The sequence below is a fragment of the Hirundo rustica genome, chromosome 22, assembly GCF_015227805.2.
Source record: "Hirundo rustica isolate bHirRus1 chromosome 22, bHirRus1.pri.v3, whole genome shotgun sequence".
Classification (NCBI taxonomy): domain Eukaryota; kingdom Metazoa; phylum Chordata; class Aves; order Passeriformes; family Hirundinidae; genus Hirundo; species Hirundo rustica.
Window position 1 is genome coordinate 2,254,653 of NC_053471.1, and position 15,751 is coordinate 2,270,403.

The 15,751-nt window shown below is 54.7% G+C and overlaps 1 protein-coding gene across 1 annotated transcript; it reads left to right on the forward strand.

The window, feature by feature from the left end:
* Positions 1 to 275: 275 nt before the first annotated feature.
* Positions 276 to 15,371, forward strand: WNT4 (Wnt family member 4). Its single transcript, XM_040084708.1, has 5 exons — positions 276 to 503; positions 11,462 to 11,697; positions 13,672 to 13,803; positions 14,175 to 14,317; positions 14,501 to 15,371. Exons 1-5 carry the CDS (start codon positions 427 to 429, stop codon positions 14,966 to 14,968), a joined length of 1,056 nt encoding a protein of 351 aa, XP_039940642.1. The 5' UTR covers positions 276 to 426; the 3' UTR covers positions 14,969 to 15,371.
* Positions 15,372 to 15,751: the final 380 nt, after the last annotated feature.

A 15,751-nucleotide genomic window follows, 5' to 3' on the forward strand; every position in this document is an offset into this window, starting at 1 on the left:
CGCAGCAGCAAAGGCGAGGGGCGCCGGCGAATTCCCCGCTGCCCTCCGCGTCGCCGGAGAAACTCCCAACGCCCTCCCTTCCCCTCCGCCGGAGTCCCCGACGCCCTCCCCGATGCCCTCTCCGGGGCCCTCCCCGCCGCCGGCCCGCCCCGGGGGTGTCCCCGGCAGCGGGTCCCGCCCAGGGAGCGGCGGAGCCGGGGCGGCCCCCGGGGCTGCCTCCGCCTCCGGCCCGCCTCCGGCCCCGCTGCTCCATCCCGGGACGGGCCGGGCGCGCTGACAGTCGGGCTCGGCGGCCGCGGCGGGAGCATCCAGCGGGCAGCGCCCGCCGCTCCTGCCCGCGCCCACCTGCGGCCGCGGCTGCCCTGGGCGCGGGGCGGCGGCGGCGCTGCCGGCTCGGCGCGGTCTCACCCCCGCCTGCCCTCCAGGATGAGCCCGGAGTATTCTCTGCGCTCCTTGCTGCTCATCATCCTCGCCACCTTCTCGGCCAACGCCAGCAACTGGCTGTGAGTAGCCGCGGGGCGAGGGGGAGAGGGGGGAGCGGGACGCGGACGCGCCGCCACTTGTTGGTAGCCCCGGGGGCGCGGAGCAGGTGCCGCGGGGCTCGGGCAGCATCGGGACGGGATCGCTGCAGCGATGCCGCTCGCTGCCCCGCGGGGCACGGGGCGCCCGCGGCCGTCGCGCCGGTGCCGTGTGGCCGCTGACCGCGGCGGCCGTGGCGGTGGGGCGGCGGCCCTGGCCCGAGGGCAGGTGGGCGGCGGGGGATGCCCCCGGCTGTCCCCCGTGTCACCGCAGCTGGCGGCGCGTTATCGCGGCCGATGGGAATGGGGCTGATCATCTGGCCCCCGCGCCGTGGTTTTGTCCTTAAGTTCCGAATCCGGATCGCGCCGGGGTCGCGGGTGGAGGTCGGGGCATCGGGGTCGGAGCGGGGCCCGGGTGTTGGCGAGATGCCACAGCGGTCCAGGGGAGGGTTTGGCAGAGCTGGGGCGGCCGAACGTGCTGGGCCCGGGGATCTGCGGCGAGCAGGGCTGCCCACGTCTCGGCCCCCCGTTCCCGGGAGGAGGACGGGTGTCGGGGGGCTGCTGCACGCCGCAGAAGGAGCCCGATGACATCGGGAACCCGCTGAACAAACACTGAAATAATGTGTAAGGTAAACAGGGGCGGAAATCGTTCTGGAAAATTCCTACGTGTTTGCCAAGGCGGTGGGACTACTTTCTGAAGAGGACACCCCCCCCCCTTTCCCCCTCCCCGGGTCAGAAGGGATGGAGCACGACAGCGCTTTCCCACCTAACTTTGAACGAATGCGTCGGTTCTTCCGAATCAATCTGCTCTGGCGGGAGATGGTGCTTCCCCCGCTCCCCGTGTTGCCGGCTGACGGAACTCATTAGTTCCCGTGCACGCACCCGGCAGACCCGCTCTGCGGCTGGGAGCTTGGGCCGCCTCCACCTCACCTTCACGGCTTTCTGTCGGAGGGACAGGTACACCGCGCAGGATAAGGAGTTCCCGGGGTTGTCGGCGTGAAAGATCCCGGGTGTCGTGTACCTTTCCCATCGCAGGTGCTCAGGTGGACGCGCGTCCCCCGCCCAAGGAGTCCTCTCCGCATCCGAATACGGCTCCTGCCTTTAGATTTTGACTCGCTGTGGGATGTGGGTGGTTTTTGGAGGATGCTCCCCGATGCCTGGGGAAAGTGCCAGGTCAGCAGCACTCTCTGAGCGTCCTGCCTGTGGGAAAAGGATGGGTTAGTGCTTTAAGTCCTTCTCCCCTCCTCCTTTGCCAGATGGAGCGACTTGCGTGCCACACGTCTCCAGCAACTGGTGGGTGGATCATAGCAGCTATCAAGGTGGTCTTTTTAAGCTGTCGTGCTTCTGGTGAAGGTATATTGGGAACTGTGGGAGTGTTTTTCCCGGCAGGAAGAAAGTCCTGCTGAGGACGCTCTTGTTGAGATGATGGCAGATGCCTGGAGAGGAGCAGCTTCGGCTGCCCCTGGGACGGGCACGGCGGAGAGTGGGGATTTCACGAGCTCAGCCCCGCACGGATGCGCAGAGGTGGGACTCCCTCGGGTCCCCGGCGCCGCACGCAGCGGTGGATGAGGATTTGGGAGGCGAGGCGGAGGGGTGATTCGCCGCACTAGTCAGGGAGGGCTGTGTGCAGCCGTCCGTGCTGGCAGAGCAAGGGTGGGCGCGGGGGGCTCGGCGGCAGAGAGCGGAGGGCTCATTCCTGCCAACAGGGGAGGAAAAGCAGATACATTTCAGTGCGTTTCAAAGGAAGGGGGTCAGCTTTTTTTCTTTTTTTTTTTTTCTTTTTTTTCTTTTTTTTTTTTTTTTTTTTGATGTTGCAAATGTATCATGATAAAAGGATCGTCCCCCGCTCAGTGCTTTTTATTCTTTGCCTTTAGGATTAAGACAATTCCCGTTGTTTATCTTCTCACATCAGAAACAAAGGCTGCCGGAGGCAATAAACAGAGTTAGAAGGATCCCAGGAATTATCAGATATTCGAGGAATGAGTGTGCCTCGTATGTCTTCACGTGTGTGGGCTCGGCATGCTCGGCGCTATCCCAGGGCGCTGCCAGTTTCTGCCCAGCACACGGGACGGATCCAGCCTCGCCAGGCACATAGTTCTGCGCAGAGGTGTGTGCGCGGAATGGCAGCGCGCGGTGAAGTTTGCTTTTCCAGAAACCTGCTGGATTAGTGATTAAGCTCAGTTGTGAGCTTGTTTTTTTGGTTTTTTTTTTTAGCTTTTTTTTTTTTCTCCCCCTAAAGCTCTAAAGCTTCTTTCGACCTGTACAGACTCGCATTGCCCCGGTGCTTTGGAGAGATGCCGCTTGCAACGCTCGAGCTGAGGGTTTGTCTAAGCCTGGCTTTGTGGGGAAAGCGCTCGTTTTGGCCGTGCAAAGGTGTCTGCTGAGCTGCCCCATCCAGGATAAAAAGGTGTAAGGATCTCTCAAAGGGATCACTCTGCTACAGGGGCTGGAAGGGATTTGCCAAATCTTTTCATTGAACAAACCAAGCTACCTTTCTCCCTGGTTAGGAAGCGAACCTCGGGTGGTTTTTTTTCTCAGTGTCATGACTCTGGGGAGTTGCTGCTTGGCTTGTTGCCTATCCAGAAAGCCTCTGTTCTCCAAATCTGAAGAGATGCTCTGCTCCCACTTCTTGTGAAAGCCTCAAGCTTGCTCTTCCTTCTGCCTTTGGAGGCTCAGATTTTCCTCCTCCCTCTTCAGGCAGAGGTTTGTAAATTAAATAAAGGGCTGTAGATAGAGCCTTTTACATCTTGTTGGCTGTCCACAGGAAGGTCCCGCTGGCTTCTGCTTTGTCTCTGAAGGAGTCCAGGCTCGTGCTTTATACAGGGGAAGCAGATGAGTTACTTTTCAAAGCAACTTGCACTTCACAGACTCCTGAACCCACAAGTGCAGTGATGTGGTCGAATTGGGAAGCAAGGCCTCTTCTGCTCCAAACCCATCCTGATGCTGAGGGTGTTTCCTAGAGACTTCCAGCCAAACAAGCATCATTCCACAGCTGGTACAGGAGTGCCAGGCTTTGGTTTCAGTCCAGTTGTTTAGTTAGTTAGTTATTAATTTATTTACCTGGGAGAGAAGGAAGTCCACATGAAGAAGTGAACTAGAAAATGTGCAAAGTGGGTTGTGGATGTAAGCATCCACTAAATGCATGAAGCACTGGGGCCCACTGCCTTGCTCTTTAGCTGTTCAGAGAGTTTGAATGATGAGACAACCAAAACAGAAAACATCAGATACAACAGGGTAGGGTCCTTTAGGTGTGAGACCCCTGGTTATCAAACTCTCTGGGAATCACTACAGCCTTTCTCCATTTTCTTGCAGCTAAAACTGGCTCTGGAGGAGGCTCTCCATATGGACATGCTTGGTCTGAGATGTGGTTATGCCATTTTAGAGCAGGGTGTACCACCAGCAGCTCTGTCTGCCCGTTCTTTACAGGGATTTAAAATTTCCGTCTGGGCTTGGGGTTGGCTTAAAGGGCCAGGAGCACAGATGGGCTTTTAAAACCTTAAAAAACAAAATTAATTTGAGTGCTCTGGGAAAGCTTGAAGACATTGTGAGGGTCCAAACAAGCCTGGCTCAGCAGCTGCTCTCTGACAACTTTTGAGGGCTGGTGAGGAAGGGATAAAAGGAGTTTGGATTTCCCTGGCCTCCTTCATCTGAACATCACAAGGTGCTTTGCAAACAGGGAGCTCAATCCTCTGTGCCCATCTCTGCCAGCTTAGGAGTGGGGACGTTGCAAGAGCAGCCAGAACACTCATTTTGTCTGGGTCATGATGCGATGCAGAAGATTTGAGAGGAAGCGTGCCTGGGTCCTGCGTTTGCATCCTTCTGGTTTTAAACCAGGCTTTATTTTTTTTCAGGTGAGTCTCCACAGCTTTGACGGTGGGGAGAGTTCACTTCACCTGGAGGCGGGCATGGTTTGATTTTGTACAAGATGCTTTGCGTTGTCGTTGCAATGCTCCCCTCTTCCACTCGGTGAGGAGCCGGTGCAGCGTTTTCAGATGCGGCTCTGCCATGGCGCAGATTTGGCTCTAAGGCAGAGCTCTTCCCCTCTCCGTGCTCCTGGTTTCTGCTGTGAGGACAGTGTCAGGAAGGTTCCCAGGTCACATCTGTTCCAGCAGCCTGGGTGGGAGGTTGCAGCATTTGGATTTTTACCTCGAGGGGTGCTGTGGGTCGGCTGAGTGGCTCTCCACTTCTGGGGTGCTCAGGGCCCCTTTGCACTGTCCTGGGGATCCTGTCAGATCCACAAGGTTGGTGCACGAACCCACAGAACCCGTTCCCAAGGCTGTGAGGTGGGAAATTGAAACTGCTGGAAATAGATTTTAGGTTTTTTAATTTATTTGTAGGTCTTGCCGCTTCTGACAATACCAGCTAATTTCAGCTCAGCGATGAAAATGGACTGGTTGTGGGGTGGTGATCCTGGCACTGGGCTTCCAAACACGTTTGGCTTGTCTCTGAGCAATGGTGCTGCCTGGCAGACGCCCTTCAGGGCTGCATTTGCCAGGGTGTAGGAGGTCCCCAGGCTCTCTAGCTCCTCAGTGGTGATGGGCATTTCTGTCCTCTCCTAAGAAAGCCTCAAGTAAAATTACACCCCTGTCTTTCATAGCAGAACCCAACTCTAGGGAGGATGGACAGGAGGGAGATAAAACCACTCTGCAGACCAGGTTGTGAAGAACTGGATAAGCTCCAAATATGAGCAACAGCAAGAGACAGATTTCTTTTTTTTGCAATGGCTTGATGCGACTCCATGAATCAGAACTGGACTTTCGCATCGAGGCAACAAAAATGTTTATGTTACTCTGCTGGGAGCTACTGTCTGCTTGATTAATTCATCCTTGTAGATGTAAAGAAATGCATTGCAGCCACTTTCTTAGAATGATGAAATTGCTGAGCAATCCTGGAGGTTAACAGTTTCTAGGATATTCTTCTCTGTTTCCTTACAAGTGCAATGACACTGGCTTTTACAATAGCCGGCGATTTTTTTCCTTAAGGCTTGAAAGCCTCGTGAATCCCCAAAACTTGCAGTCATCCAAGGCTGCTTGAATGGTAGACTCCGCTCTGGATACTCAGAGCAGGTAACCTCTGCCTTGCCCTGGGGGTGTCTGTCCCCAGCACCTGTGGGTGACCCCTGGCAGCATCCTCCAGGCTCTCTCGGAGCTGCTGCCATGGGCTGTTGCACTTCACAGCCAGGAAGCCGCCTTGCAGGATCGGGCTGGCTCCGCAGAACTGGAGCCAGTATTGTGCTTTCATGAAATTACTTGGGGAAAAGTAATTGAGTCTCTTGGCCAATGGAGAGTAGCCTGGGGTCTATTGAAAGTTGGGTGAGATCAGACTAATCCTTTAGAAGGCGCTTTTTTTTTTTTTTTTTTTCCCTGCCGCGTATTTGCAAATTCTGATCAAAATTAAAAATCGTCAGAAATTCTGCAACCAAGTCTAGCCTGAAGCACTGCAGGAGCTGGCCTGCACTTGCCTCCTCTTGCAACAAGGCCTAGGTGTTGTACTTGAATCCAGGAGCAGCTTCTCTTGGCTTATAAAGGAAGTAAAGGAGATTTCCTACACATTCAAAGCAGATTTCCAAACCAGATGCTGTTCACGCTCTTCCCAGCTTCCATCCTGCTCTTCCCTATTACAAAGCAGAGATGTTGCCCCCACAGAAAGCAGAAAAGCAGCACTGGCTGAGGACCAGCAGCCAGCCCCAAAGACTTGTGATGGGGTGGGACAGCCACCAGCAGCAGCTGGGGCACGGCTGCACACGGTGTTAGATCCTGGGTCCAAGGGATGGGGGCCAGGATTGGAAGTGCAATCCCCTTGAGCTGAGGGGGGATGTGCAGGCATAGATAGCACTGCCTCCTCCCGGGTGACGCTTTTGGCAGCTGTTAATTGGAGATGGGGAGTAGGTGTGAAAAGCCAAGGGATGGTGCCCTAGCTGTGACAGGAAGGACTGAGGCAGACAGCTGTGTTTCCTCCAAGAAAGGGAGCAGACAGATTCTCAGGTGATGACTTGTAAATCATGGTTTACACTTGGAAAGGCAGGATGTCTAATCCCAGCAGGTGGATGCCTGGTCCTTGGCAGGGCCAAGTGTGCTACAGAGCCCGCAGCTGGACAAGGGCAACCTTGCAGGGCTCTCACAAATCCCAACAGGAGCATGTCCAGGCTGGCAGGACAAGGAACCGTGGATGTGGTGGGCTGTAGCAGCTTGATGCTGTTGGCACAGGGAGATTGGCACTGAGCCCAGTGTGGGACACCACGAGAAATCCTGGGAGCTCTCTGGCCTGCGTGGAGCATCATCTGGCCTGGCTGAGACACCTTGCCATGGCTTCACTCCCCCAACAAGGCAAAGATGAAACACTTCTCCACACCTGCAGGATGGCTCATTGCAAGGAGCCCTAACACTGGTCAGTACCTCTGTGGAGACAGATGGATGCCATGGTGGTTTTTCCGTGGATTTCTCACATTATAAACAAGCCTTTAGTTCTTCCCCAGAAGAAATTTGCCTCCAGTTGCAACTCTTAGGACAATCCCGAGTCTCTGCTGACTGTCCCTGCAGCCTCAGGAGGCACAGAGATGGGATTGCTGCCCCTCAGACAGGAGCAGAGCTGAATCACCTTCACAGTTTAAGCCTTTTGTGGCCTTGGCCACTCGACCTCGTGGGAAGGTTGAGTATTTGCTGGGCAGGGTGAAGCTTCTGAGCCTGATTTCAGACCATCTGCTGAGTGGTTTATCAGGGATGCCACTGGTCTGGATCTGAACGTTCTCATCTTCAGGAAAATGTTCCCAAAATGAGACAATACAAAGAGTTCACGCTTGAAACTCATTTGTTTGGAAAAAAGAAACACCGGAGATCTCTGCTTTCCCCTTCTCTTACCCACCTCAACTGAGTGTTTGTCAATGACTGGAATTCCCACCCCTTTCCATGGCAGGGAATCTCCCCTCTCCTCCTGGCTCTATCTGCCAGACACTGTGGGTCTTTCAATGTCTCCTTGTCATTTCACCATTTATTCTTCCTCATGAAAGTATTAGCATATTTTTTATTTAATCAGGGCTTTCTGACATCCCCCACCTTCCCAAAGCTCCCTGGATTTCAGATTTACTTATTTGCCATCTTGCAGAGTGCATCAGCTGCAGCTGCTTAAATTATGGGGCTTCAATCCTGATCTCAGTACTTCAGATTGGGAAAAAAGGAAGGGCTTTCTGTCAGATTTCTCATAAATCAACGACTTTTAAGAGGGAGTCTGTTCTGCAAGTGACTTGCCTGGATTTAAAGGCAGGAGAAAAGAAATGTACAAGGCCATGATGAAGCAAGAAGACAGAACTTGAAAAAATGGTGTGGGCAGCAGCTCTCCTCTTGAAACTTTCTTGGAAAAGGAAGAAACTACGCCATTGTTTGGGTTTGTTTTCCACAAGCAGGGCTGTTTTGAGGTTGCATGTGAGACTTAAATTATAATCTAGAGCTCTGCATAGCAATCGAGACGTGATGTCACGATGGAGATCTGCGCTGAGACTCTGCAGAGGGCAGGAGCTGTTTGTTGCATTCCTCCTGCTGTGCCTGTCTTCCTCTCTGTGCAGGTAGACAAAGGCTTTGGCTGTGGATTCTACCACTTCAGCCCAGGGAAACAAAAGTTTGGAGCGAAGTTCTTCTAAGGACCAGGCAAAGCACTAGAGCCAGGTTTCCATGGGGACCGGGGGATGCTGCAGATGGGTTTGGTTCCTGACAGCCCTGGTGCTCCACAGCCCTGAGAAACGTGAGATGGAAGCATCTCTGAGTGCTGATGAGGGCAGAGCGTGTTCCCCAGCTCTTCATCTGCCCCAGAGAGGGGAAGAGGCTGAGATGTTCCTGCCTGGTGCTCCTGAATGTGGTGTGATGAGATGTCATGTGAGAGCCTCAAAGCTGAGGTCATTCAGCAAAAGCCCTTCCTGAAATGCTTGCCTCGACCTCTGGATCCTGAACCAGGGATCAGGATGGGAGCTTCCTCCCCCATCAAAAATCATGTCTTTCGGAAGGCAGTGATGGTTCTCCTGGACCAGTAACAAACTGGGAGCATGATGGGGCCACAGCATTTTAGGCACAGTTGCCTCCATCTCCACAGAGGGGCTGGCAGATACAGGCTGAGGAGGGGTGATAGGACACAGGACCTGTCAAGGGGGAGAGAGGCCAGAGCACTGCTCTGGATAGTTTCATCTTATTTGTCTGCCTTGCAGAACAAATTACCAGACCTGTTCTTGCAGAGCTGTACCTATCTTTGAAGCATCCTTGGCCTTTGTTTTTATCATCCCAAACAGCATTAAATGTGAGTTGGGAAGGCACCTTATCAGGTGCATCTCCCTGGAAAAGCTTGAAAGGCTCTTGTCACACTTTCCTTTATGCGTGCTTTGAATTTATTACTCCACACTGCCCAGTGAATCTCGAGCTGGGAACTATATTAGAAAAGGAGATGATGTCCCATCCTGAGCAGAGCTGATAATAACGTGGGTGCCACGTCTGTGTCACAGAGCTCTTCTGCCAGTGTGTCTGCTCAAAGCACTCATCTGTAGGACCAGTCTCACGGCTTTGAAGGAGCTGCTTGCCTGGCATGATCAGTGCTGCTGGAGATGCTGGCGCAGGGGGAAGCCAAATCAGCCCAAAGGGTTGGAGAGAGATTCTGATTGTCTTGGCTTCCAGGCTCAAAGCTGATCAATAACCCACGCTGTCTTCAGCTGAATCGTACCACTCTGCTGTGTGTCATCTTCCCCGTGCCCAAGCTGGAATGATGGCTGGACCTGGGAGGAGACAGCTGCTAGGGGCACCCTGTGTGTGCTCAGAACTCAACATCCTCAGAGCTCCCAGAGGTGGTTTGGTGCCTTCACCCCAGATGAGCCAAGTGCAGCAAGATGTGAGAACAGCAGTTGTTGCACTCCACGTCTGGGACCGCAGCGCAGGGCTGGGGACACGCGGTGCACGGTGTGGGGGGCAGCAGAAAGGTGACAGCCCTGACTTTGGCCACAGTGTGTTTTTCAAGCCCCACGGGTGGATCAGGTCCTGCCTTCTGCAAACAGGGAGGAGCAGGAAGCCTTGGGCAGAGATGATTTGCTGGTATAAAGGCTCTAACAGCACTTGGCTCTGAAACCCCGGCAGCCTGCTGCGTCCCGCTGTCAGGGAAGCATTGCCTCCCTGATCACACACAGAGAAAACTGAATACTTTTGACATTTCGCCATGCAGACTCCCCACAGACACCATGAGCCAAAACAGCTTTCTCCCTGGCTCCCACGGCCCCCCCAGTTGTGAGCATGAAACCAAGCTGGTGAATAATTCTGCTGATGCACAGAAGAGAAAATCCTGTTCTCTCCTCCTGGGGCAGACTGGCAGGGTTAATGGGAGGAAGAGGCTGTGACAACTTGATTTTGTGGCTGAAGTCAGCAGATCTGGCTCCTGGGACACATGGGAACAGGCAGGGAGCAGGAGCCACTTTTGCACAGTCACTTCTCGGAGACAAGCAGGGCTTCAAAAGAACAATCCTTAGCAGGATGTTGCAACTTGGGAGAGGGAGTTAAAAAAAAAAAAAACACGCAAACAAAAAAAACCCACAAGTTCTGTAGGGCTGGGAAATGCGGAGTCAAGGAATGAAGTTTCCAAAAAGTTCAGTACGTGCGTCTCTTGGTGCAGACAAGGTAGCAGCACGGGACAGTGCTGGCAATTCCCAAGGACGTTAAGGCTCAGCGTGGTTAATGGATGGGTGTGAGTGTGAGTTACACCTGTCCCATGCAGGGGACCCTCCCTGTCCACAGCAGCTCAGGGCTCCACCGTGGTGGCAGTGTCATCTGAAGTGGCCACCAGCAGCCTCAGGAAGGAGGGAGTCTCATACAAACCTCCCAGCACAGTCACTGACAGTTGTAGGGGATACTGCATTATCACACAGCCGTGCTGGAAAATCTGGCTGGGTCTGTCTTAAGCTCTTTCTGTGATCCAGAGGTTGGGGCAGGAAGATAGAACTGGGAAATGGGCAAGTGTGGATGCTATGCCCTCAACACAAGGGGTGGGAGGTTGAGTTACTGGGATATGCAGCAGGAACCATCACGTCCACACACTGGACAAGGAAATGCCGAGAGCTTTTGAGGTGCTTGCTCCCTCATTCCCCTAACACTGACCCCCAAGAGCAGCTCTGTGACTCTTTCTGCTGAGGATGGCACTATGGCAAGCAGAACTCATGGTCACCTCCACACAGGGAGAGTCTTTTCCACATCAGCAAAGACCTCATGACCCTATTCACAAGCTGGGCTGGTAGAGGATGTGTCCAGCCTGTGCAATTTTGCCCTGGCAGGCTCCTGATTCTGGTTCCCTGCGTTGAAATCCCAAGTGACAGGAAACCTGGCAGCTCCCAGCGGCCATCCCTGCCTGCTGGGGTCTGGGGCAGCTAAAAGCAGCCTCCAGGAGGGAAGTGGTTTGGAGGGCAGTATTTGCCGGTGATGAGCACACAGCCACGCTGTGGGAGCACTGTGGCAGATGGAGCTGGCAGCCAAGTCCTGTCCTGCTTGTTTTGGCTGACTTCAGAGACCTCTGGCTTTTCCTAGTAGCACTTGGATATGCCGATGCTCAGGAGACCTGACCAGGCACATTCAGACAGCACTGAAAATATCTTCCTTGCAGGCAACAGAGGCAAAGGGGAGCCAACAGCTGGACTCCCCAAGAGACAGGGACTAGGCAGCAGAGGGACGGTTGTTTTGCTAGGGCTTGTTCTCTGTCAGCCAAAAATGCATCCTGCGGAGCCGCCGCTGTGGTACGTTGGAAGGTGAGCCCAGATGGGCAGCAGGTCTCAGCTATGGAGGGGCTGAGAGGTTCAGACTTCTGGCTTTCTGCAAGAACATGGGTCCCAGCTGAATACGAGCGTCCCCAGCCCATATTCAACATATTCCTGTTCCCATATTCCAGTTGCCCTGAACGTGGCCTCCTGACCCCTTGTGCCGCTGTCGTGGCAGGTACCTGGCAAAGCTGTCTTCAGTGGGGAGCATCTCCGAGGAGGAGACCTGCGAGAAGCTGAAGGGCTTGATCCAGCGCCAGGTGCAGATGTGCAAGAGGAACCTGGAGGTGATGGACTCAGTGCGACGCGGAGCCCAGCTGGCCATCGAGGAGTGCCAGTACCAGTTCCGCAACCGCCGCTGGAACTGCTCCACGCTGGACACCCTGCCTGTCTTCGGCAAGGTGGTGACGCAAGGTGAGCTGGAAGGACGTGGCTGGGGTGATGCTGCTGGGGGAATGGCTCTAACAGGCAGGGATTTTGCCTGAACCGGTGGCTGAGGAGGGTCAGGAATTGCCCGTCCGGTGTTGGATTTTGGGGTGGATGGGTCTCTGTGCACTTCAGCAGGGCTCTGTTCACTGTGTTGGGTACAGCATATCCAGACTCCTGCTGCTCCTCAGCTCTCCTGAACCTTTTTCACACCCATTGACAAGGACATGCCAAGTTTGAACGAAGGCCCTGAAGTCACGCTGTGGTCTCACCTCTCCCCACCAAACCCAGGAGCTCTGCTCCATAAAGCCATGGGTACATTTACTCAGTCTCTTTCTGCGCAGTGCTGAAGCAGTGGCTGCTGCCAGGCTGGCGCCTGGCCACTGTTGAGCAGTGGGGGCACCGTCAGGAGGATGGGTCTGTGCCGCCTGGCGTGGGAGGAATATGTGGCAGCACCATCGCCCACCACCAGCCTTGCAGGGCAGCCCCCAGCCCCTCTGACCCCAGCTGCATCCCAGAAGCACGGGACTGTAATCAAAGCAGAGCACTGGAGTGAGGATACAGAGGGGGAAACCCCTCGGCAACCCCTCGAGATCACTGCAGCATCCCTTGCCTCCCCTCAGCTGCTATCTCTGAGGCACTATCTCACCTCCTATCCCAGGACCCCCAGACCAAAGCATCCCCCTGGCTCCTTATTTGGCTTTCCTCCCCTCAATGCAGGGGTGAAGATCTCTTCTTGTGAAGGTTCAGGGAGACTGGAAATACCAGAAATACCAGAAACTAAAAGTCGTCTCTTTTAGGCAGCCACAGCACAAACCGACCAACATGATCCTACTATTAACCTCGATTAACTTGGAGGCGGTTCAGTCCCCACACTGGCTGGGTCCTCCCCAGCCACTGCCAGCTGGGCCACCAAAGTCTTGGATGCGACCACCAAAGTAGCTGCCCTCTATGTGACCGGCAAGCTGAGAGATGCCTGCTCACAAGCCATCCCCCCTCTGTACGAGCATGGGGCCACCCCAAATACCAAATACCAAATACCAGCCCTCCTCGCTCAGAAATGGAGGGTGTGTGTCCTCGACCAGCCTGGAAGGATACTGGGGATCTGTGTGTTGCTAAAGATGATCCCTGCCCCTGCTACACACCCAGGGATGTGCCCAGCTTCCCAAACAAGCTTTCCTCGGCCGTGTGGCACCACATAGGCAGAGATGAGAGCTGAGACTGCACCCTGGACACCAGCAGGGTTGTGTGAGGTGCTTTGGGAGCAGAACAGGGTTCTGCAGGATAGTTTGGGAGGCACTGCGAGCTACAGGACCCTGCGAAAGAGGATGGCAAGGATCGGCAGCCGCAGGGAATGTTTCTGGATGTGGAAAGTGGACAGCTGTTTTGGGTGCAGGAAAGATTTCATGGCAGAGATGCCCTGCAAGCACAAGGCAAGACAGTCTTCCATGTAAGCTGTGGAGAGCTCTGCCCGCATTGGCAGCACAGCCTCTGCCTTTCCTGTTGCCAGGTTTTATCATTCACCCGTCATTCATGTTTTTAGTGTCGTGAGGCAGTTCCCAGCTTCTTCACCATTGTGAGAATGGGCCCTCACTTCTGCAAAACATTTCCCAGCACCCAGGGGTCTCTGATGAGTCAGGTTCAGGCTTGGCACTAAGCAAACAGCATCCCTGGGGGTGGGGACAATGAGGGTCCTGCATGTGCTGTCTCACCTTAGGAGGAGGAGGTGACAGAGTTTAGCCTGCTAGCTCTGTATAGCACGTTTTGAAGAGCTGTCTTTCAGACCAGTTTTTCAAGGGGGGGTTTATGTGCCACACCTAAGAGGGGAGAGGAGAAGAGACACACGGGGCAATCCACCAAAAGGGCCTTTGGCCACACCAAGGCTCCATTTCCTCCAGGATTCCCGCTCGTCTTGCCTGGGTCTTTGTGCCCCCTTTCCCACCGTGGTTTGTGCCCTTGCAGGGACGCGGGAGGCAGCGTTCGTCTATGCCATCTCTTCGGCAGGGGTGGCCTTCGCCGTGACCCGCGCCTGCAGCAGCGGCGAGCTGGACAAGTGTGGGTGCGACCGCACGGTGCAGGGGGGCAGCCCGCAGGGTGAGTGCCTGAACAGGGGGCAGCTGCAGCTGCACGGGGACGCAAAGTAGCCAAAATAACCTGCAGTCCAAACCCGCTCTCTGGAGCCATCCAGAAAGGAGGGAAAAATTTTAAAAAAGCAAAACTCTGGTTAGTCCATGTGACTGCTTCAAAAAAGCGCCTGGGTGCATCACCCACAGGACAGAAAGAGTCTTGTCCATGTGTTCCCCAGTGCCACATTCCCTAGCTTCCCCTGTTCCCGTGTGTTGCAGACTAGCAGACAACAGGACAGAGGGGGGGCAGGCCAGCTGGGTTTCAGGAAGAGCAGGGCTGGAGAGTGCGAGCACTACAGGGTGGCAGTACCTGTCTCTCATCTGTGCTCTCTGCCTCAGGCTTCCAGTGGTCGGGCTGCTCCGATAACATCGCCTACGGTGTGGCCTTCTCGCAGTCCTTCATCGACATCCGCGAGAGGAGCAAAGGGGCCTCTTCCAACAGAGCGTTAATGAACCTCCACAACAACGAGGCAGGGAGGAAGGTAATGGCAAGGAGGAAACCGAGGCAGCTGGTGCCCCTCCGTAGCATCCTCTCTGGGCTCTGCTTGGGCTTCTCTGAATCCCATACCCACCCAGCCGTGTTTTCTGCATGACCCTCCCACGCCCCGTCCATTGCGTCCTACAGCGCTGACCATCCCATCCTGTTCTTGTGTCTGTTCCTCCAGGCGATCCTGAACAACATGCGGGTGGAGTGTAAGTGTCACGGCGTGTCAGGCTCGTGCGAGTTCAAGACGTGCTGGAAAGCCATGCCCCCCTTCCGCAAAGTGGGCAACGTCCTCAAGGAGAAATTCGACGGTGCCACGGAGGTCGAACAGAGCGAGATTGGATCCACCAAAGTGCTGGTGCCCAAAAACTCCCAGTTCAAGCCGCACACAGACGAGGACCTCGTCTACCTAGACTCCAGTCCCGACTTCTGTGACCACGACCTCAAGAATGGGGTCCTGGGCACCAGTGGGCGGCAGTGCAACAAGACCTCCAAGGCCATCGATGGCTGCGAGCTGATGTGCTGCGGCCGTGGCTTTCACACGGACGAAGTGGAGGTTGTGGAAAGGTGCAGCTGCAAATTCCACTGGTGCTGCTCCGTCAAGTGCAAACCCTGCCATCGGGTGGTGGAGATCCACACGTGCCGGTGATGCACGGGGGACAGCATCGACCCGTGCCCCCTTTCACTGACCCTGCTTCTCCCTTGCCCCACAGCCAGGACTGAGGAAGTGACCCAGATGCTGCAGGGAGAGCACAGCTCTTTACAGAGACAGAACCACAGAGAAAAACAGATTTTAAAGAAAAAAAAATATTTAAAGTTTAAAAAAACTGATCATTGTTTGCTTTTTTTTTTTTTTAATTTTGTTTTGTCTGCTTTGCTGTATTTATTGGTGACGCCAGAGCCCCTTGGTGTCCTGTGCCAGCAGACACAGTTTGCTTTCTGGCTGTCTGGAGACCTGTGTGATGCCAGCTCCCATCAGATGGGCTCCTGCTGCTTTTGGTGCTGCTGACAAGAAGTGTTTAAGGCAAGGGTAGTGCAGCATTTGAAATCTTCTGTTGCAGTTATTTTTGTTTGTTTAAAGGCACGTGCTGAGCATCCTGGAGCACCGCTGCCCTGGCTGAGCCTCGGGAAGGGAAGGAGCGCAGGCAGGCGGTGACAGGGTGGCACTGTCCTCCAAGAGTTAATTTCTACGTGGAGCCCAGCCAAGGTGATCAGTTTATGAGGGCAGTGTGAGACACTCCTGCTCCTCCTTGTTTCAGGATGCTCAGATGCCTTCTGGGCAGTGGATGGATTTTGGAGCAGCTCCAGTGGCTGCTCTGATTTACAGAAGCTCCTCGGTGGCTGCCTAGGGCTATTGGAGGACACGATGGTCCCACCATGCTCCCTTGCCCCCATCTCTTCTCCAGTACCTGGTCCCACTGGAGACAGTGAA

Coding starts and splice junctions, on each gene's coding strand:
- WNT4 (XM_040084708.1), top strand. CDS start 427: ATGAGCCCGGAGTATTCTCTGCGCTCCTTGCTGCTCATCATCCTCGCC. Junction 13,804..14,174: donor GCAGGGGGGCAGCCCGCAGG/GTGAGTGCCTGA, acceptor TCTCTGCCTCAG/GCTTCCAGTGGTCGGGCTGC. Junction 14,318..14,500: donor ACAACGAGGCAGGGAGGAAG/GTAATGGCAAGG, acceptor CTGTTCCTCCAG/GCGATCCTGAACAACATGCG.